Source organism: Scleropages formosus, chromosome 16, assembly GCF_900964775.1.
Source record: "Scleropages formosus chromosome 16, fSclFor1.1, whole genome shotgun sequence".
NCBI lineage: Eukaryota > Metazoa > Chordata > Actinopteri > Osteoglossiformes > Osteoglossidae > Scleropages > Scleropages formosus.
Genome location: NC_041821.1, coordinates 5271408 through 5292674, shown reverse-complemented (window position 1 = coordinate 5292674; position 21267 = coordinate 5271408). Strand labels below are relative to the sequence as shown.

At 45.7% G+C, this 21267-nt stretch overlaps 1 protein-coding gene across 2 annotated transcripts in view; it reads left to right on the top strand.

Moving 5' to 3' along the window:
- The first annotated feature begins 208 nt into the window (after positions 1 to 208).
- tbck (TBC1 domain containing kinase) overlaps positions 209 to 21267 on the top strand; it is a 33217-nt gene continuing 12158 nt past the window's right edge. Inside the window, exons 1-23 of one of the 2 annotated variants that reach the window (XM_029259050.1) lie at positions 209 to 362; positions 883 to 1098; positions 2718 to 2790; positions 4072 to 4186; positions 4275 to 4348; positions 4819 to 4960; positions 5146 to 5206; positions 5331 to 5392; positions 5768 to 5829; positions 5927 to 6075; positions 6175 to 6313; positions 6798 to 6897; positions 7416 to 7465; positions 7894 to 8023; positions 8112 to 8210; positions 8311 to 8373; positions 8461 to 8587; positions 8866 to 8916; positions 9255 to 9338; positions 10688 to 10773; positions 13442 to 13478; positions 14667 to 14828; positions 19383 to 19558. In XM_029259050.1, the coding sequence (XP_029114883.1) occupies positions 906 to 1098; positions 2718 to 2790; positions 4072 to 4186; positions 4275 to 4348; positions 4819 to 4960; positions 5146 to 5206; positions 5331 to 5392; positions 5768 to 5829; positions 5927 to 6075; positions 6175 to 6313; positions 6798 to 6897; positions 7416 to 7465; positions 7894 to 8023; positions 8112 to 8210; positions 8311 to 8373; positions 8461 to 8587; positions 8866 to 8916; positions 9255 to 9338; positions 10688 to 10773; positions 13442 to 13478; positions 14667 to 14828; positions 19383 to 19558 (2235 nt within the window). In that variant the 5' untranslated portion in view covers positions 209 to 362; positions 883 to 905. Of the gene's footprint in view, positions 363 to 882; positions 1099 to 2717; positions 2791 to 3611; positions 3632 to 4071; positions 4187 to 4274; positions 4349 to 4818; positions 4961 to 5145; positions 5207 to 5330; positions 5393 to 5767; positions 5830 to 5926; positions 6076 to 6174; positions 6314 to 6797; positions 6898 to 7415; positions 7466 to 7893; positions 8024 to 8111; positions 8211 to 8310; positions 8374 to 8460; positions 8588 to 8865; positions 8917 to 9254; positions 9339 to 10687; positions 10774 to 13441; positions 13479 to 14666; positions 14829 to 19382; positions 19559 to 21267 lie in introns of those variants that run through there. The other variant, XM_029259051.1, reaches the window with a different exon arrangement.

Genomic DNA, 21267 nt, shown 5'->3' with positions numbered 1-21267 from the left:
ACATTTACTTTTCCTACAGTATCCAGAATTTGCCTAACACAATGAAAAATGAAAACAGCCTTGCTGCTTTTAGAGAGCGAGCTATGAGCAAGCATTCAACTGTTCAAAACGCATAAAGGTCGTTCTTAAGATTTTAATATTTGACGTCTGATAAACTGAAAAACACGTCTTTAAAAGTTTAATGGAAAGAAACGGGGTTCGGCGCATAGAGATGACGTCACGCTGCAGATGCGCTCAAGCGGCCGCAGTTTGAAACAACCAGGAAGAGAGAGATTAAAATTAACAAACAAACAAATGAATGAATAACTAAATACGCGACAGAGTAAATACATTCTGAGGATGATAAAAGGCTATCTTTAGACGTAAGTAAAGACAGGGTTAAAATTGAAAACCCTGCTGCATTTGACGAGCTGTGTAAACAACCTCCTGCTGTGTTGTTATTGAATTATTGATGCTAACACAACAAACAATGCTACTAAAAAGAGACGATTGAAGTTGTTGCACATGATTATTTAATATTTAATATCGCAATACCTTACATTATATTATCAAACCTACAGTGTTAGTCGGAGGATGTATATGGCTTAAGTCTATATTTGCTCAAGTGTTAAATGGGAAGAGCATCCTTCTTACCTTCAGCTGGCTTTGAAAATAATTTAATAATAAATTGTAATAATTACGGTAGAATGTAATCATGTTTAATTTAGTAGAGATTTGTTAAGTGCAATACCGTGTCGCTGTTGCACTACATAGACTGTGTGTGATAACACCCGGGTGTCTCTTGACTAGTAGACTCTCTTTTATTGCCTAGATCATTCATTGTTGGCTGTTTTTACCTCATTCTCAGTAAAGCTGAACTTGATGTATTTTCTGTGCTTGCAGCTCGTGAGGGAACCGCTGTGGCCATGCCCCCGATGAAGGACGCCCGGCTGGGGGCCTCCACCTTCTTTGCTTCGGCCCTCCCGCACGACATCTGCGGCAGCAACGGCCTGCCGCTCACCCCCAACTCCATCAAGATCCTCGGGCGCTTCCAGATCCTCAAGACTGTCTCGCACCCACGGCTCTGCCGGTACGTGGACATCTCCAGAGGGAAGCACGGTAAGGTTCGTCTGCACCCGTCTCTTCAACCGCCTGTGAGTAAATGGCGCAAACCGGTCCTTTGATCGACGCCTCAAGTTCAAGTTGTTGTTATGGTCATTTTCGTATATAGCTTGTATACAGTGGAACCAAATGTTGTTTCTCCGGAGACCATGGTGCAACACAGAACAGAGTACAAGACAGTAAATAAATACACAGGATGTGGATGAGGACATGGGCTGTGAACTGTAGGCAGTTTGTAGTGTATGGAGTTATGCTGCATTTGCTGTTTGACTGCCAGGAGAGCATTAGAAGGCAGCAGGGGGTTGAGTAATCTGACTCTTTCAGGGAAGAAACTGTTGCGGAGTCTGCTGGTGGTGGCACAGATGCTCCTGTACCTTCTGCCAGATGGCAGGGCGAAGAGTCTATGAGAGGAGTGAGAGAGGTCGTCCACAATGCTGGTGGCTTTGTGGAGGCAGCCATTTTTGTATGAGGTGTCGATGTTGGGTAGAGGGACTCCGATGATCAAAAAGGAATTTTGGCAGCACTGATTTCAGATTTGCGTGGTCAAAGTCCCTGGCGACAACAAGCACAGCGGTAAACTCTCTGCGTAGGTAGTATGGCCGGCACTTCACGATCATAAATGCCATAAGATCTAAACTCTGCTTATGTGCCCTAAAAACACTACACTTCTTCACCCCTTTGTCTTAATATGGCAGTAATTATAGTTCTGAGTCTCCTTAACATGGTACATTTCTTTTGCAGGGATGCAGAGGGGTTATCTATGTGTAAATAAAATTATATATTCTTTTAAATGCCTTTGCTCATTTGCCAACATTTTTGTGCCTAAATATAAGACGTAACATGTCTTATGGCTGGATTTCAATCCTTTTACTCTATCTGTACAGTAAGTTTTTCCTCTTTGAGGCCAATCTTTATTTTTATGGGCTATTTAAAGGCAGCAGGTGGCGGTGGGGTAGAGCTGTTCCCTTTGGACTTGAAGGTTGCAGGTTTGAATCCCACCTCCTGTTGTAGTACCATTGATCAGGGTGCTTACCCTAAATTGCTCCAGTAAAATTACCCAGCTGCGTAAAAAGGTAAATAATCGGAAGCATTTTAACCTTGCAGTTCACTCTGGAGAAAAGCATCGGAAAAATGGATAAATGTAAATGTGTTCTGACGGCTGCTGCGCAAGATGTGAAAGACACCAGGCGAGGTTTGGTGGCCGTTGATCTGAGAGGCTAACATTCGACTTTGAATTCTTTGAATAAAGTTCCATGAATTCTTCTTGGAACTTTAAATTTGCTCAGAATGAAACAATGTGACCATGAACCTTTGTTTATCCACAGGAAATATAGATGCAAGTTTTACGCACGACTCTGATGGACACATTTGTTTTATTTCGACAAGCTCAGTCCTTTCAAGCTTATTTAAACATTTTATGTGCCCTCATTGATTTCTCTTCTTACGTGTTTTTAATGATTTCCTGTTTTTTTTGGCTTTTTATTGTACGCTTATAATTTTTAATGGCTGATTTAATGGTTGTTTCTTTTCCTTGCGCTGGTTGTGGGTATTCATCCCAGCTGCAGGGTGCTGAGGGTTTCCTCGCTTCTCCACTGGTTTGCTCTTGTCCCCCACAGAGCGGCTCATTGTGGTGGCGGAACACTATGAGCGAAGCCTGGAGGATTTCCAGAGGGCAGGCAAACCAGTCAGGTAAAGAATCTCCACATCTAAGCAGACGTCCTTTCTCAACCTGGCAAAGCTGCAAATGAAAACTGTCTGACCCTGAAGGTGTTCCCTGAGCGTGCTCCCCCACATTGGGCTTTACTTTCCTTTCATAATTTGTATGTGTATGTAAGTATCATATTTCAGTGAACATAATGCTTTGTTAAAATCCTTGTTCACCATCTGCTGGTGGAAGTCGTTTATTGTACAGCTTAAAGTGGGCAGCAGGCGGCAGTGTGGTCAGAGCTGTTGCCTTGCACTCCAGTGACCCAGGTTTGAATGCCCACTCCTGTTATAGTACTTTGATCAAGGTATTTACCCTGAATTCTTCCAGTGAAATTATCCAACTCTATAAATGGGTAAATAAGTGTAAAAAGCTTAAGGTGCAAACCTCATGTTAAAAGTCACAGTAGTGAATAGCATTGGCTAAATGAATGAATAAAAATTTTTATTTGGCATTGGCTGAATAAAAAATAGTAATGTAAATAGACTGATGATTTCACTCTTGTGTTTCTAAAGGAAGTGCTTTCCTTCTAAGAAACAAGCAGGTTGTTCTGCTTTCTCGCTTTACTGTCAAAAGACACACACACACACACACACACACACACACACACACACACACACAGGCTGAAGCCGATTGTCTTGAGCGGGGTTGCGGTGAACCGGAGCCTAACCCAGCAACACAGGGCACAAGGCTGGAGGGGGAGGGGACACATCCGGGACGGGACGCTAGTCCGTCGCAAGGCACCCCAAGCAGGACTCAAACCCCAGACCCACCGGAAAGCTGGACCCGGCCAAGCCTGCTGCGCCACCGTGCCCCCCGAACACTGTAAAAAGAATACATTTACATAGTTTTTTTTTTTTTTAGCCATGGCTTTTTCTTGAACGACTTAGTGTTAACCTGCTTACAGGGTTTTCCAGTGGAAGCTGACAGCTGGAACCACTACACCACCTGCTGCCCAAATAAAAAAAAAAATTCTACTTTACAATTTTATTAAATGTGGTTTTATATTTTATTAAAGCTACTGTGGACTGCAGTGTGCGCCCCAGGTTCTGTGATCTAAAAATTACCCTTTTTTTTTTTTTTTTTTTTTTCTCTTCTCCCTTTTCCCCCCTCTCCTCTACTGTTCAGTGTATGTAGGTTGACAGTTGTTCAATGTGGGTTCTTGTCTCAAAGCTGTAGCAGCAGTTCCCCCATTTTGGGATTTGAGCTAGCGACCCAGTGGTCACATTTCTGTTCTCGTGTGTTTTTTCTGTCCTCTGCTGCAGTCAAGACAAGGTGCTGCAGGTGGCGTACGAGATTCTGGAGGGCCTGGAGTTTATGAACAAGCACGGCATGATGCACAGGGCGCTCGCACCACGCAACGTCCTTATGGATTGCCGGGTAACGGCCCCCTGTTGAGCTCCAAAAACCGCTTACCTTTACAGTTTGGTGACCTCCTTGAGTGTAATGTGTTATTTCGTTTTCACAGGGCAATGTAAAGCTTGCCAAATTTGGCCTGTACCACATGACCAACCACGGTGCAGATGTTGACTTCCCAATCGGGTAAGAGGTCTGGGGCGCAAGAGATGACGACCGGGTCAGTAGCTTTGGCTGGAGACACTGCCAGTGATGTCAATAAAGAGTTTGGTCTGTTTTCTCTCTGTTTGAAAGAAACATCAGGATTTAATGAGAAGGGACCTTTCCACACTGTATTCTCACATATGTACTTGACTTATCGTTTTTACTGTAACCAGTTGTGGCACATGAAAGAATCAGAAGGACTTATTTCAAGCTGTAAATAACAGAAGAAATTCCAATCCATGAACGAGATTGTTGTACCGGAGCTGATCTGCGGTGTCATTTGTATTAATTGAAATTTGACATAAAACAACTTCCGTTCTAAATAACTTTGTGGAATTTAATACCACGTGATGCTGAGAGGAGCTGTAAGGAGTTTGTGTTCACAAAGGTGTCAGAGAAATGCAGTATTTGACTGGAAGTTGCTGTGTGGGTGGGGGGGGCTCTTTCTGCAGGTACCCCTCATACCTGGCTCCAGAGGTCATTGCCAAGGGCCCTTCTCGCCCCAGCGACTGCTCACACGGGGAGCTCCCTCGGCCGTCCGGACCCAAAGTGGATGTGTGGTCCCTGGGCATCCTGCTGTTTGAGCTGTGTGTGGTGAGTTGGTGTCAAAGGTCACATTCAGGGGCTGGAACGGAATCAGTGCTGTCACCAAGAGATGGGTCCCAGCTGTTGCATTAGGACCAGCCATTGGCAATTATTACATTTATTATTATTATTTTTTTTTAAATGGTTTATTGACAGATTTATCGTAAGTGATTTTGACATTTTTTACATTACAGGGAAGGCGACTGCTGCAAAGTTTTGACATAAGCGAGAGACTGAAGTTCATTCTGACTTTAGGTATGATGTGTTTCATATTTTCAGGTTCTTAATCCACACAAAATATTTGTAAATAATTGCCTGTGAGTGGGCGGCAGAGGGAGCGAGTCAGCGCTTGTATGTCATGTGACCTTGCGTCTTGCAGGCTGCATGGACGACATCGTCACGGTGCTTGCTGAGGAGCACGGGTGTTTGGACGTCATCAAGGTGGGTCCTCCTCCTCCTGCATGGCGGCTTTTGATCGTCTTGCTCAGATATCAGATATCCCCGGGATAATGTGATTTGACAAAAACATTTTCGGTCTTGACCTTTTCATGTTAAAGTGCAAAGCACTTGACTTCTTTGCATTTTCCTCCCTACAAACATTGTCACCGACAATAGACCGTAATCGTGAACGATTTTGAAAGGTTGTACATTTTCAGAGGAGTCAGTTCTTTGGTTTTTGAACCTACTCATTTCCCTCAGTCAGAAATACCACTTCCCATTTTACCTTTTTCATGAAATATGATTCTTTTTCGTGGTTTGACAGTAATAACCCCTGAATATCAGTTTGTCTAACGGGCTTGTTGATGTGCTCTACAGGAGCTGCCCGAAAATGTTCTGACTTTATTAAGGAAATGCCTCACGTTTCAGCCATCAAGACGGTACGTTGTCGGCGTCCAGGGCTGCGTTTTCTTCCTGTTTCCACATTTCCGTAGGCTCCTCACAAAGCCCATCCTTTGCTGCTGTGCAACTTTGCAGGCCCACCCCGTCAGAGCTGCTCAAGGACCCTGCACTGCAGGAAGTCTCCCATCTCTACACGCCCTTCCGCAAACCCGTGAGCCTGTTCTCCTCCTCCCTGCGCTGTGCCTACCTGGAGCTCCCAGAGGACATCAGTGAGCTCTGCCAAGGTCTGCTCCCTAGACTCTCAACTCTTAATGGGGCGTGACCCCCATAACCTGCCGGTCACTTGTTGACGTCCTCAAGCTGCCATTGGTCCGTACACGCAGATGAAGGAGAGGAGTACCTGGCGGAGAGGTCTATCGAGGAGGTGTACCACCTGTGGTGCCTGGCGGGGGGTGACCTAGAGAAGGAGCTCACCAACAAGGAGATCATCCAGTCCAAACCACCCATCTGCACACTGCCCAAGTAAGTCCACATGGCCTCTGCAGTAGGAAGGGTAGCTCCTCACTTACAGGAAGTGTCCTGCTCATCTCGTGCATGCTGGGAATTTTGGATTGGACATTGTAAGAAAGAAGTGCCAGCACAGTCACCAGGGTTGCTAGCGAGAGCAGGGTTTATTCAAGGTTCTGAGGGTCAGCGGACAAAAGGGGAAGGGGGGAAACGGGGCCACAGGGAACTGGTATCTCGTGGGGGGGGTGCTCGGAGGGGGGAATTGTGATCGGGGTTGTGCTCTCTGTCTGTCTGTCTGTCTCGGGTCGTCTCCGGCATCAGCTCCTCAGTTGCTCTCTCTCCTCACTGGTTGAGGCGGGGAAAGAAATGGAGGCATTGATTAAGTCCAGCCTCTGCTGTTGCATCCCTGGCTCCCCCCCCGTCAGACCGCCCCGGCGTGCTACACACAAAGGTTGTTGTGTGTTTTTTTTTTTTTTTTTTTTCCCCCTCTTTTCCACAGCTTCCTGTTAGAAGACGGCGAGTGCTTCGGCCAGGGGCGGGACAGGAGCTTCCTCCTGGATGACACCACCATCACCCTGTCCCTGTGCCAGCTCAAAAATGTGAGGGGTCGGAGGTCATCTGCCATTGATAACTTGATGTTCACAACCCTGTTTTAATATGCTGGCTTCTCGTGTAGCATTATTACACTTTATTGAGCATTATTGAGTGCGTACATTGTGGCCAGAATATGACAAACACTACAGAAGTTTATACAGTGAACTGGTCAGCCATTACAATTAATTCGGGTTAGGGTTATTGTGGGAATATCTTTTTTAGTGGTTTTAAGTTAAGTTTTGATGTTAGAAATAAAAAATATACCGTGTGTGTGTGTGTGTGTGTGTGTGTGTGTGTATATATATATGCACACTGTTTATCGCTTCATATGATGTTTTTACAGAAATTAACCAGTAAATGACTCGAAGGGCATCTTACTATGCTTTTATTGATTGTGAATTTACAGTTAAAGTGATTTTAAGTTTACAAACAGACTTCCATCTTTGTTGTGTTTGTAGTAATATTTAATGTAATAATGTGAGAAACATTCAGTTCGTTCTTTTTTTCCTCTCTTTTTCTCCAGAGGCTGAAGGATGTTACTGGGGAAGCGTATTACCCACTTTTGGATGATGAGTACGAACATCTCATTGCACTCTGTTCATAGTAACCCGTGGATTCTTTCAGCACTTTTACTTTTCCCAGCTGATTTCTTTGTTTACCTTTTTGTCTTGAGCGCTCAGTAACTTCTGTGTTTGATCTTTGAAAGCCAACACAGCCTTCATTTTACCAGGGATTTGGGTAAATGAATCTCTTTGCTCAGCTTATTGTTCCATGATGCATAACCAAGTGATAGTGGCACCTTACGTGCATCGCATGGGAGAGTTTTCTCCGAATTAGCCCTCGTAACTGGGAGGTGGATAGGGTTTATGAGTAAGGAATAACGAGGGGTGTTGCTTCTGTTCCCATGAGCACTAATCCCTCTCTTGTACGCGAGCTGTGCCAAGTTGTGGGCGGGAGAGTTGGCCAAGTGAGCCGACTGTGCTCTGTGCCTGCCATCGCAGGCAGTCCAGCCTCCCGCAGTCCAACAGCAGCTCCGAGCTGTCGGCCGCCGTCGCTCTGCCGCTCGTCATCCGCGAGAGGGACACGGAGTACCAGCTTCTGCGCATCGTCCTCTTCGACAGGCTCCTGCAGGTACCACACAGGTCACCGTCCCACAAAGCACCTGGTCTTACGTAGAAAATCGGCCTGTGTAACACTCGTGGTTGTCCACTTTCTCCAGGCGTACCCTTATAAGAAGAACCAGGTGTGGAAGGAGGCAAGGGTGGACATCCCTCCCCTGCTGCGAGGCCTGACATGGGCTGCATTGCTGGGGATCGAGGTGAGGACAGGGTGGCCGCCACTGTGATTGTCGATTTGGTGGGAGAAGGGCAGGACTCGCTCCAGCAGGTCCTTGTAATGCATACTGCTGTCTTTATTAGGGGGATATCCAGGCCAAATATGATGGGATCGACAAGGACACTCCTATTCCTACCGACAGGCAGGTTTGTGGATTTTTGGGAGGTTTCTCCAGACTAGGTTTGGGCCGTGGGTTCTATACGCAGCTTGACTCCTGTCCAACCCCCCCACAGATTGAGGTGGACATCCCACGATGCCACCAGTACGACGAGCTGCTGTCGTCGCCACAGGGCCACATGAAGTTCCGTCGGGTGCTCAAGGCCTGGGTGGTGTCCCATCCTGACCTGGTCTACTGGCAGGGTGCGAATCCACATACCAGAGACAGTCACTTAAACAAAGAGCCCAGTCCGTGTTTGTAGCCATGGCTGTGTTATGAGCCAGGGGTCACTAGATGGCGATAAAGGCATTCCTCTACAGTGAAGAGACTTCAGAGTGCCACATGAGTCAGAATATTTATGTTTATTCGTTTACGCTTATTCATTTAGCTGATGCTCTTCTCCAAAGCCAATTAGTGTTAAAATAATAGTACGAATGATTTTGTTATAACTAGCTTTCTTTTTGTTGACCGTCCCTTTCAGGATTGGACTCTCTTTGCGCACCCTTCCTGTACCTGAACTTCAACAACGAAGGTAACGATCCACTGCTTCCCAACCAAATTCTGCATCTGGGGTGAACGTCATTTGGTGCTATATACGGGGGGGCGCGGTGGCGCAGTGGGTTGGACGGGGTCCTGCTCTTCAGTGGGTCTGCGGTTCGAGTCCCGCTTGGGGTGCCTTGCGACGGACTGGCGTCCCGTCCTGGGTGTGTCCTCTCCCCCTCCGGCCTTACGCCCTGTGTTACCGGGTAGGCTCCGGTTCCCCGTGACCCCATATGGGACGAGCAGTTCTGAAAGTGTGTGTGTGTGTGTGTGTGTGTGTGTGTGTGTCATTTGGTGCTGATGGGCTCCTTTGTGTTCCTCCCACTGCAGCTCTGGCCTACGCCTGCATGTCTGCTTTCATCCCCAAGTACCTGTACAACTTCTTCCTGAAGGATAACTCGCACGTCATTCAAGGTGAGCTGCCGTGCTTTCGGGCCAGAGCAGCAAGCGAGCAGTGGGGTCACGGGGTCCTCACGGGGGCTGGGAGACATGACACAGAGACACCGTACGGAGTCCACATACAAGGCTGGTGCCTCTGAAATGTGTGTTTGTGATAAACCACTGCACTTTCTGCAGTTTTCACATGTAAAAAAAAAAAAAAAAACTGATATTTTAAACACATGATGTTCTTTGTGAAAGTCAAGAACAATCACGTTTGGTTTTGACAGCTATCAGCCAGCCCTTGATATAGAGGCTCAGCTGTAGCCCCACCTGCTCTGGACTCTCATGGAACCTGGTCTCCTCAGCCTGGGAGCTCACACACACAAACTTCCTTTATGAGCATTGGAAGGACATTGTTATCCTGCTCATCAGTGAGGAGCACCTGTTGTGTAGACCACTCTTGAGCTGTCTGTCTGGCCAAGCGGGGGCAACAGGTGGCATAATGACTAGAGCTGTCACCTTGTAGCTACGGGAATCTGGGTTTAAATCCCTCCAGTTCCACATTTATTTATTTATAGAGTCGACAGCTGGTAGCTTAGTGGTTACAGCAACTGCCTTTGGAATCAAAGGTCGCAGGTTCAAATCTCACCTCCGGCTGTAATACCCTTGAGCAAGGTACTTACCCTGAGTTGTTGCAGTAAAATTACGTAGCTGGATAAATAGGTAAATAATTGTAAGTAGCTTAACATTAAGTCGCTTTGGAGAAAAGTTTCAGCGAAAAGAATAAATGTAAATTTTGCTGATGTTTTTCTCCAAAGTGGCTTAGAAACATTAAGTACCTTAACCTTCTTTTTTTTTTTCTTTTTTTTTTTTTTAAAATCTATATAGTAGAGTAATTCGGGGTGGTACAGCAGACGGTAGGATTCAAATCCAGATCCTTTTAATGCAAGAGGCAGCTCTGTATAATTTGCTGCCTGCTGCCTAGGTACTTAATTTTTACTGTATCAGTTCAGAGTATCTTTATCTGTAAATGGTGAAGTTGTTTATCTGGTATTCAAACCTAACGCTTCAGGTGACTGGAGAAAAAAGCCTCGGATAACTTTAATATTAATATGCTAATATTTGCACCTGCGATCGTTCTTTTCCAGGCTTCAGTTGAGTCCCTCTGTTCATTGACAGGTTTAAACTGAGCATTTGCACCTCTTTTTGTTGAATTTTTTTTTTTCCATTAAATGAGAGCTCTGCAGCCAAAAAACTGTAAATGACTTTGAATTTATGTTTTCAGTTCACTTCTTTATTGAGTTCTTAGGACAGGCAGTATTATAACTCAGTACAGATGGGATCTGGTTGTAAATACTGTCTTTATGCTGTGCTTTGTGTAGAGTACCTGACCGTCTTCTCCCAGATGATCGCCTTTCATGACCCTGAGCTCAGCAACCACCTCAACGAGATCGGATTCATACCAGACGTAAGTACTCCACCGGAGGCCACCATCAACCTGAAACAGGGAGCGAGAAGGGGTGATGGCTAACATGCCAGATGGACGCCTTTAGCCATGTCCTTGGCCCCTATCCGCAACATCGCTTCCACCCTAAAGTTCGAGCCACGGCCGACTTTGTCAGAAGCAGCCGTGGTCGTCAGTCTCGGGCCCTGCGTCCCTGGGCTATTTTGACGGGATTGTGTGGGTCAGTGTGAGGTGGAGGGGAGAGCAGGCAGACAGTGCATAGTGTCTGCCTGCTGAGGTCCAGTTTTTCGGACACGGGAGAATGAAACCACTCTCAAAGCCCAGCTGTCAGCCATCGAATGTAAAGAAGCTGCAGCAAAAGGCCTCTTCAGTGTTCATTGTTCGGGCTTTTGACGGTGGCGCTAATGAGAAACCACAGCATCCCTGGATAGGATCCCAGGTCTTCATCGCTCTGGTATCATTAGGTGGTGTCTACCGACTCTAAGATCAAAGCATTCCGGTTCTTTCCAAGACTTTCGCTGAAGGTTTTCTGACTCCCAAACTGCACCCTACAGCTGTTTTTATTATTTTGTTGCTGAACTGCTTTTTTTTTTTTCAGTTTGCTGTTTGACCTGTTTGGCATTAGTGTATTTTAGGTTAAGAACTGTGATTTACATTTACGTTTATTTATTTAGCAGACGCGTTTCTCCAAAGCGACTTCCACTGGGTACTCTGTAGTGTTATCAGCCCACACACCTTATTCACCAAGGTGACTGCTTTTCAGCTTCAGTTCTTCATTTAAGAAGCAACAGTTTCTAGTTCAGCTGTCAGGAGATCCAGCCAACAAATTCCTTGTCCATACTGTTATTTAGATGTTACAGTTTTTTCAAAACTGTTAAATTTAGTTTAAAAGTTCTTCTAAAAGTTTTTCATGTTACAAACACAGCTGGGACCTAAAGTCATATCGTAATGCAATTTCTTCATAAATTGAAAAATCACATTTATCACTAACTCACAATGAATAAAATTTAAATGAGACAAATGTTCCTCAGTCTATTTACAGGTCCGGTTCTGTAAAAATCTGTGATATAGCTATGATAAATAAGTTGTAAGAGTTTACTATTTTTATTAACTACAAACTACATGAAAATCAAAACAAGCTTAAAGTTACTGAAACATTTGTCTCTACAAACTCTCCTATTCAGAGCTGATTGTTGACCGATTTCATCCCATAAACATGCATGACACCCCTCATCTTATTGATCGCCGACACTCAGCAACACCAGACACAAGCTGTAAAAACTGAGTTGAATTAGTTTGGTCTTGCGCACTGATTCTGTTTTCACTTTTCTGTTGGCTTGGAGGGTAAACACAGGTCATCTGTATAGCAATAAACAAAATGTAGGTAATTACTCAGAAATGTAAGGCCAAGCAGTTTTTTTCTCTTCTTTCCCTTCTCTTCTCCTCCCAAATATTTACTGTATGAGTGGAATACCTTGTCCTGGCACACCAGCAGCCACTATCTGCACATGCCCTTCTTGTATATATTCTGCACTTATTTGGCCAGTGTGATTACAGTGATATGAAACTTCAGATGAGACACCAAAATTTACATTATGAGAAGAGACTCCATGGAAACTACAGAGCCTTTAAAGTGGTGAACATCTCACTCCACTGACCGTTCATCCACTTCCAGGAACATCACACCCTAAGGATTAAAAAGCATTTTCTTTTTTAAACGGCAGGCTTTGGAGCTTTAGATGGGGTTTGGTCTTATTTCTGTTGTAATTTCTTCTCATTCACCTTCCTCTCAAAATGAAATCAGCTGACCAGATTGAATCTGATGTGAATTAACTCTGTTTTGAACAGAGATACCTGGTCCTAGCCCATTAGCTTGGCCCCTGTAGTCAACGGTGACAACGACCTTGGATGCCTTTTATCAGAGACCTAACTAAGATGCATGCACGCACTTGTCGATCCGATGTTTTAATAAATCCGACGATCATAGTTGAATTTGTCCTCCTGAGGATATTATGGAGAGAGATGGAAGGCGTCTGAGCTGCCCATTTCCCATCACTGCTCCGTCTCTCTCCTAGTTCTCAGGCGCCTGCGAGCTCCCCTGATGCCACAGTAACAGAGCTGTCCGCGGTCCACTGTGAGCTCCAGCATATTGGCTGTTGGATCCTTGTTGGTCCTGACACGTGAGCCCATGGATTCTCTTGGGTTGCGACTGTCAGACCAACATCCCTGGATGTCCGTGTGTGTGCGCGTGTGTGCGTATCTGTGTGTCTCTGTTCAAGCCTCCGTCTTTAATTACCATCTTCAATAATTGTCTTCTTTTCTTGTTTTTAATTTTTCAAATACTGTGATGATTGGAGAGACACTGAACTAACTGGTACAGAAAAGCAATGGCTAATTGTATAGATTAGGAGGTGTCAGTGGGATGTAATGAGACCCTGTTTTTGTTTTCATGGTGATGGGATGTTGAATGACAGGAGCTGTGGGATGTTCACAGGATGTGATCTGCTTTTAAAAGCAGATGTCAGGACAAGGTACTGAGATATAAGGAAACAAACAGAGGTTTTGGGTTTGTCTGCTGGACGTGACGTGTTCTTAGCGCCGCTGGTAACATGCGACACAGCACATCCATGCTCTCGCTCACTCTTGTGTCCTTTTTTCCTGTCTCCTGCAGCTTTATGCCATTCCGTGGTTCCTGACCATGTTTACACGTAAGATCGCTTATTACTCTATCATGTTTTATTGGCTGCATTAACGGTAGTCAAGGGCTACTGGGGGACTTCTGGGTTGCATATTTACTTACATGAGCTATGAAGTAGATAAAGCACATTATACTCATACTATTTTGGTTTACCCCAGTGGACATTAGCGCTTTAAGTCCCAACACAGTTAACTACTTCTGGGGCAATATGGTTAATTTATTGCCTATTACAGTAATTTTCCTTTCGTTGTTTATGAATTTCCCTATTTGTCTGAATAAAATTGACAATAGTAAACTATATTATATAAGCAGCATTACAATAATTTGCCCATTTATACAGCTGGACAGCTTTTACTCTATCCATTTGAGGTAAATAGTGCTGAGAAGGGGGGATTCAGCCCAACATCTGAACCTTCAGATCACAAGGTGACTGGAGTAACCAGGAAACTGTCTGCATTTATTGATCCCGTGTATTTGTGTTACATTATAAAATGTAGCATCGGCATATATATTTATTTTTTTTAGGCAATAAAACATTTACTTTGCATCGCTTTAGATTGCATAATTTCATTAAGGCATTAGAAGCTTGTGTATCAGCTACCTTTTTCCAAGGATCACCTCTCAGGTTTAAGTTGAAAACAAAATATTTTCCTTTTCTTTTTTCCCCGCTAAGAGTTGTGGGTAATAATTGTATCCCGTAGTTGTGACTTGATTGTGTACTTCTACACAGCAGCACAAGCACTAAACAAAGTCAGTGGACAAGTGTTGCAGACGTAGTGTGATGCTCATTGTATGTATATGTGTGTCTATGTATAATGTGTATATGGTGTGTGTGTGTGTGTGTGTGTGTGTGTGTGTGTGTGTGTGTGTATATTCACACACACATACAGTATATATGTCTACACACACACATATATATAAAAAATAAAAGCACCAGAGGGGTTTAACAATCCTGGTGACCTCCAGTGTGACCTTGGCTGACCCAGGGGTGTTACCTGCCAGGCATTAATGTGCTCTGCTTTGTGTGTGTTATGAGTGACTCCCTGATACATATTAAAATGTACTAAGTGCAGTGAGATGAGTCTGTCACACTCACACACAAAGACTCTCACGCACGGACTTGTACAGGTATATTCATGCGCACACACACACAGACGCCCTCACAGCTCCCTTCACCCTGTGCCCTCGTCCTCGACAGACGTGTTCCCGCTCCACAAGATCTTCCACCTGTGGGACACGCTGCTGCTGGGCAACTCATCCTTCCCATTCTGCATCGGCGTGGCCATCCTGCAGCAGCTGCGCGACCGCCTGCTGGCCAATGGCTTCAACGAGTGCATACTGCTCTTCTCTGACCTGCCAGGTGGGGGCGCCACCTCCAGTCGCAGCACACACACCACGTTCAGCAGAATCCCAGAAGTCTCTTAACAGTTTGCAGCTCTGCTGGTGATTAGGTGCTAAACTGTAGATTTAAGTGGCGGCAAAATTAGTGTCTTTAACAGCTTCAGTGAAGAGGTTGTAAATAAATCTCTTCCAGCGGGAGGTGGATGTGGGAGTTTGTTTATGCTGTCAATATCCAGTAAACTTGTCTGCTTCTGAAAAGTTACTTTTTATACATTTAGCTGGCTTTTTTTTTTTTTTTTTTCTCCAAAGTGACCTTTAATGTTAAGTTTGTATGTGAAACGGTTGACACTGCTTTACTCATTTATGCAGCAGGGAAGTTTTTACCAGTCAGGGTAAGTATCTTGATCACAGCTACTCCACCAGCAGCAGGGATTGCAACCCAGTTCTCAATCGTTACTCCACTTGCAGCCCCTGTATGTAACTGGATACTTGTAATATAACTCGAGTTTCATACAAATTTAGTACTGTTTAGCTTTAAATGGAATACCCCCTATTTTAAACGATAGCAAAGATGGGAGAGCACACACACAAGAGTGTTTGGCTGGATGCCATCGTTGGCTTATCTTCATTGTGCAGCAATGACACACATACAATTATGAGATCATACGACAGGAAATGACGTCATCCTTAATGGACTGACAGAATGACCTCTGCAACTGAGCTCTCATTTTTTTGTATTTTTTTATTGTTAGTGTTTTCATTCTGTTGGCATACTCTGTTTAAAGGGGTGGCACAGTGAGTAGCGCTGCTGTCTCTCAGCGCCTGGGTGGTGCGAGAGGACGTGGGTTCGATTTCTCCCCCCCCCCCCCCCGGTTTCCTCCCACATTCCAAAAACATGCTGTTCAGGTTCCCCATAGTGTGTGAGTGACAGCCAGAGGGACTGTGTGTGTTCCACTGATGTATGGATGAGTGACCCAGTGTAAGTAGTGTATCTAGCAGTGTAAGTCACCACGGTGAATAGGGTATATGGGCTGATAGTAACAGTACACAGAGTTCATTGGAAGTTGCTTTGGATAAAAGCGTCTGCTAATCAAGTAAATGTAGATGCCTTCCAGAAACAGCTTTCTGAGAATAAACTTGGCTAAGGCAAAAGTCTTCTGTTATGCCTTTCCAGCACTTAAAATATGTGAGTAATTTTTTTTTTTCAATAAATAAATTACTTTTTTTTTTTTGTTCTCACTCACTCTTTTGCTAAGTGCTTGCCCTGGTCAGGGTTCTGCTGGCCTGGAGCCTAGCCTGGCAAGGCTGGGGGTTACACTCCGGACCAGACACCAGTCCATCACAACTTTTTTTTATTGTTAATTTTTATTCAGCATACACCTTTTGAGCCTTCTGGAGGTGTAGTGGGCTCAATTCAATGAAACATCAATGAAGGAAGGTGCCCACTTGACAACCCCAACGAAGTGCACGCGGTGGCTCCCGGCAAGGAGGATGGTGTTTGCCCATGATATTTTTTGTGAAGGGAATTGGTTGGTTTTGGGAGGGATGGTATATTGTGGCATGGTTGGTTTGTCTAGCCCCCTTGGTTTTTGGCACGAGGGGTTGAATATCTTTCCCTGTGTATTATTGTATATCTGATCTAACTTAGTGTTAGATATTGTGCTTTGTTATTTCCTTTTATTTGATCTCTGAGTTGTGTGTGTGTGTGTATATATACAGTGTATATTCTTCTGCAGTATATGGGTACACTAATAAAAATCTGTTACGAAAAATAACTTTTGGTAAGTAATCTTTGCTGTAGTGTCATATGTAAATGAGGGGATTCTGAGCACTGGAGCTATTAACTGGATTCTTACACAAAGTTAAGCTCATCTTCTGTCTTTTCAGTATATGACCCTTAATTTAAGAGTGCTGCGTTCACCTCCTGCACCTTCTAGGTACTGTTGTGAATGCATACATCTTCGTGAGGATTCAGCTGGCACTGTGGAGTGTGTTTCCTGGAACTGGGCAAGTGTGAGGTGTGTGTTGGAGTAGCTGGGGGTGAGAGTGCAGAGCCATGAACTCAGTGGGCTGCAGAGCCCCTTCCAGGCAGCCTTTGAGCAGTTCCCAAACATCACTTTTGTGTGTGTGTGTGTGTGTGTGTGTGTGTGTGTGTGTGTGTGTGTGTGTGTGTGTGTGTGTGTGTGAGAGAGAGAGAGAGGTTTGTACTGCTGTGTTAGAAACAGGCCCAGGGCTGTGAACATCCACGGAGAAGGAGGAGGAAAAGAGGAGGGAAAGTTGGAATGAAATGACTTTTCAGCCCAGAGCAGTGGAAGTCTGTCTGTGGGGGGCAGGGGGGGTGCAAAGAGAGGGAAGGTAAAGGAGCAAGAGGGATCGATTGAATGGAGGGAGTTTGGGAGAGAGGGAGGGAGACATCAGCATGCATGGCTCAGCGGCTCTGCCTGATGGCTCATTCAATCACGGCCCTTCGCTCTGATTTATACCTGTCAGCTTTTCCTGCGCTGAGCCGGGGATTCAGAAACTTTTTTTTTTTTTTTTTTTTTTTTTTTTTTAAAAATTCTTTTTAAGACCAACGCTCATGACTCATGGGCTTTGCTCCAGCTACCGTGAGCTTCCTTCGTTTCCGAGCGTCTCTGTTCTCCTCGCTGAGGCTTCCCGTGCGGCCCTGCTGCGGCAGCATAAATGGGCAGACAGCAGTTAACTGCATGTAGCTGAATTTTTGTGGTCTTACTCTTGTACCATACAGTTGGTGGCTAGATCTGCACTCCACCGGTAAAAGGTGTAAAACTGAAATATTGATCCATCCAGTCATCCATTAGCAATAACCTCTTTTCCCTTTAGGGTCAGGGTGGTCCAGAACCTATCCTGGAAGCACAGGGCGAGAGGCAGGGTACACTCTGGACAAGGTTCCAGTCCATTGCAGGACACACACACACACACACACACACACACACACATATATATATATATATATATATATATATATATATATATATATATATATATACTATACAGGTAAGTTAGTCACCATTTCTCGGAATCCACACAAACAGGGAGAACATGCAAACTCCACACAGACTGAGCCGGATTCAAGCCCATGTCCTAACCCACTGTCAAGGAGCTGTGAGGCACCAGCGCTACCTGCTGTGCCACTGTACTGCTTTTACATTAACAATAGTTTATTTAAAAAGTTCATTCAGTATCCTGCATGTCCTGCTACGGTTAAAGACGTCTCCACTCTTTGACGTTTTCATAACAGGCCATAAATAACGGAGACCCTTCGCTAGATGCTCCCGGTACACACTTTCTCCAGTGTAATGCCGTGCTGTCGAGCAGGGATTATAGGCGAGCAGGTGGAAGGCCCCAGCTCTTCGCCGGAGATTAGCCTCGCGGTCCGAGCTGCTGACCTGGGGCCCGTGGGCCACTGACGTGACTGCTGTAGCGGGTTCAGGGGGTGTTGGGGGAACATTAAGCATGGGGTGATTTGTGGCACCCACCTGTTTCCTAAACCCTCACTGTTGTGTGACAGGGGTAGCAGCAGAGGGCAGACTGATGTCCTCGTACCTGGGTTCGCATTCCTTCCTTTCGCTGGCCGTGTTCCTCGCTTGTAGATGCATGATTTCTTAGTTGTGTATACGTTTGTGTGTTTATTAAACAAAGCTGTAGCAGTAAGAGTGCAGCAATGGTTTACCTTACGCAGGCTCTCTTTCACTCTCGCACGCACTTCTGTAGGTTCTTCAGTTTTACACTGTTTTACTGAACCGTACAGCGACGGCATACGTCGTTTCCATTTTTCAACACACTTCTGAGCTCTTCTCATCTGATCTCATCTACTGTGCCTTTAATGGCAAACGTAACGAGATTCCATCCCGTGCAAATGAACTTGACATCGTCCCCCCGCCACCCTCTGTAATCGATCACGCTAATCCAGTTTGACAAAGCATTCGTCCAAAACGAGTCGTGGAACGTGAAATTCCCAGCCATTCATTTTTTTTTTTTTTTAAAAATTTATTTTTTCCTCACCCGCTAATGGTTCCCAAGCTCATGTTCAGCAATGAAGGTATCAGAGAGCATTATTTTCATTGACTGAATCTGCTGACCGCGGCCTGACCATAGCCTAAGTGAGGGTCCCTCTCGGAAACGGCTCGTGAACGGTGTCTGTCGAGCGGCGGCCCTTTGAAAGCGGTGATATTTGATTGTATTTGGGCGCGAGTTGGTCAGGCTGAGCACCTCATTAGGATGGCTTGCCGTTTAGCCGGGAAACGGGAGAAGAGTCGCTAAATGGTGAAATCCTCCGCTAATCCCCCGAATCCTTTCCTAATCCCTGTTTTACGTGTAGCACTTAGAAAAGCTCCGTGTCGTTTGCGGTTAAGTTACGGTCGGAATTCATTCTTTTGTGGTGGGAATGAAATCTCACATCAGGAACGCAGCAGACCCGTCCCTTGTGCTGCTCTTTGTTTATCCAGTGTTTGGAGCTGGTGTAGGGGAGTGGTACTGGGCTCTGGTGTTATACATCAATCTCGATTCCTCTGCCGCCTCGGGAATTTACCCCTTCCCAACCTTATCTCCACAGAGATTGACATTGAGCGGTGTGTGAGGGAATCCATCAACCTGTTCTGCTGGACCCCGAAGAGCGCCACCTACAGGCAGCATGCTCAGCCACCCAAGGTCGCAGGAGACAACAATGGCTTTGGCAAGACGCCCTCCTACTACTCGTCCGACTACCAGGACCTGCCCAAGACTGACCTGGTGAGTTATCCTGATGGTCACTCTTATTGGGAATGCGAGAGCAGAAAGTGCAACAAGCAGCCAGCATCAGTACGGTGTCCTCATTACTGTGGTAAATGAACATTGAGGAGGTAATGGCCTGCCAAAGCCTGTCCTGTTGGGTCACTGTTGCAGGAAGATTTCTTTAATTTCCCTGCCTATAGTTTTCTTTTATACAGATGTTTACTTTTGCTGTATATGCATTTATTCTGCCAGGCTTGGATGGAGAGGATATGCTTTGGAGCAGAGGGCAGGAAGTGAGCGGGTGCCTCTCGGCACTTTGCCGCAATCGCTCGGAACGCGCAATCATGGCTGTAATCAGAGCGGCGGCTTAGCCAGCCGTCATTGGACACCCGCTCCGAGTCAGGAGCTGATGGGGTGCACCACTCGCGGGCTCTCTGGCTGATTAGCGCAAAAGATGGCGTCTGACTGGAAATCTCGGCAAACGGCCACCTTTCAGCCGGTGGAAAATGGAAACTAATCAGGGTGGTGGGAGCTGAGCTAAGCGGGGTGAATGATTGCTTTGTAAAGCAAAATGGTGCCTAATGACACCTGGAGTCATCTGAATAAATGAAATATTGGAAATGAAATGCACCGACATGGGCAAACATGCGAGATCAAAGAGAAGCTCGGGAGAGCGTTTTAATGGGCCCAGCTACCTGACGTCGCAGACGCAGTGCACTCTGCTTCAACGTTGACACCGAATGGAAACTCGGCAGGAACCGGAGCCCAGAGGCTCCTGAAAATTAACGGGGGGGGGGGGGATTCGCGCGAAGCACCGTTGACATGTCTGTCTCCTGGCGCCCTGCAGATCACGGCGCGTGCTTCTTGGTTTGGTACCGACCACAAGCTTCTCCTTGCGCCTTTTGTTTTGGCGTTATCTGCGGGGGGGATAGGGGGTGCACGTGGTGGCAGACACTCCGTCTCGCTGGGCTCATGCCAGGAAGCTAATGTTACTCCCCCAGAAACTCTCTGTCATCTCTGCCTCTGGTGCCGCGCTATCTCTGAAATTCCGCCCGGGCGAGGAGAACATTCCTGCCCTCCATAATGACACGCTTTGTGTGGGGCGCCGCGCATTCATCACACGCCTGGTCTCGCTGCCAAACGGTTAGCGCTCGGGCGTTCGGGTCCTGGAACAGACGGCAAAAACTGCAGGATAGTTGTTGCGTTAATTGTACAGTATAAAATAAACACAAGAAGTGTAGAAGCAGTTCATCCCTGTCAGTACTGCTCCAGCCGCTCGAAGAACATTCCAGCAATAAGTGTGATGGTAAGGCCTGCCGACTCTCGTGGTTTACGAGGTAAGGGAAGGTACGGAAGTGGTTTACCATAGTCGTTGTCTTCTCACGGAGAGAACATTCAAACTGAACATCCAGACTGAGCCCAATCTGAACCTGCAGTCCAGGAGCCGTGAGACACCATCTCTACCCGCTGTGCCATCGTGCAAAATGTACAGCTGGAGACTGGAGGCATGATCACAGCTGAAAGATGGTAAGCAGGGAGAAGGAGAGGGAGTCGCTGTAATCAGTGTGGACATTCAGTCATTTTATTGCAGATAATAGATCAAATCAATAGGTTTTCACAATAGCTTTCAGCTGCTTAACTTTCGTCAGTGGTCTTATTCATTTTTATTTGGCTTGTACCCATTTTCAAGGTGACGTACACCATTGTGGTTGCGTACCAAGCTGCTT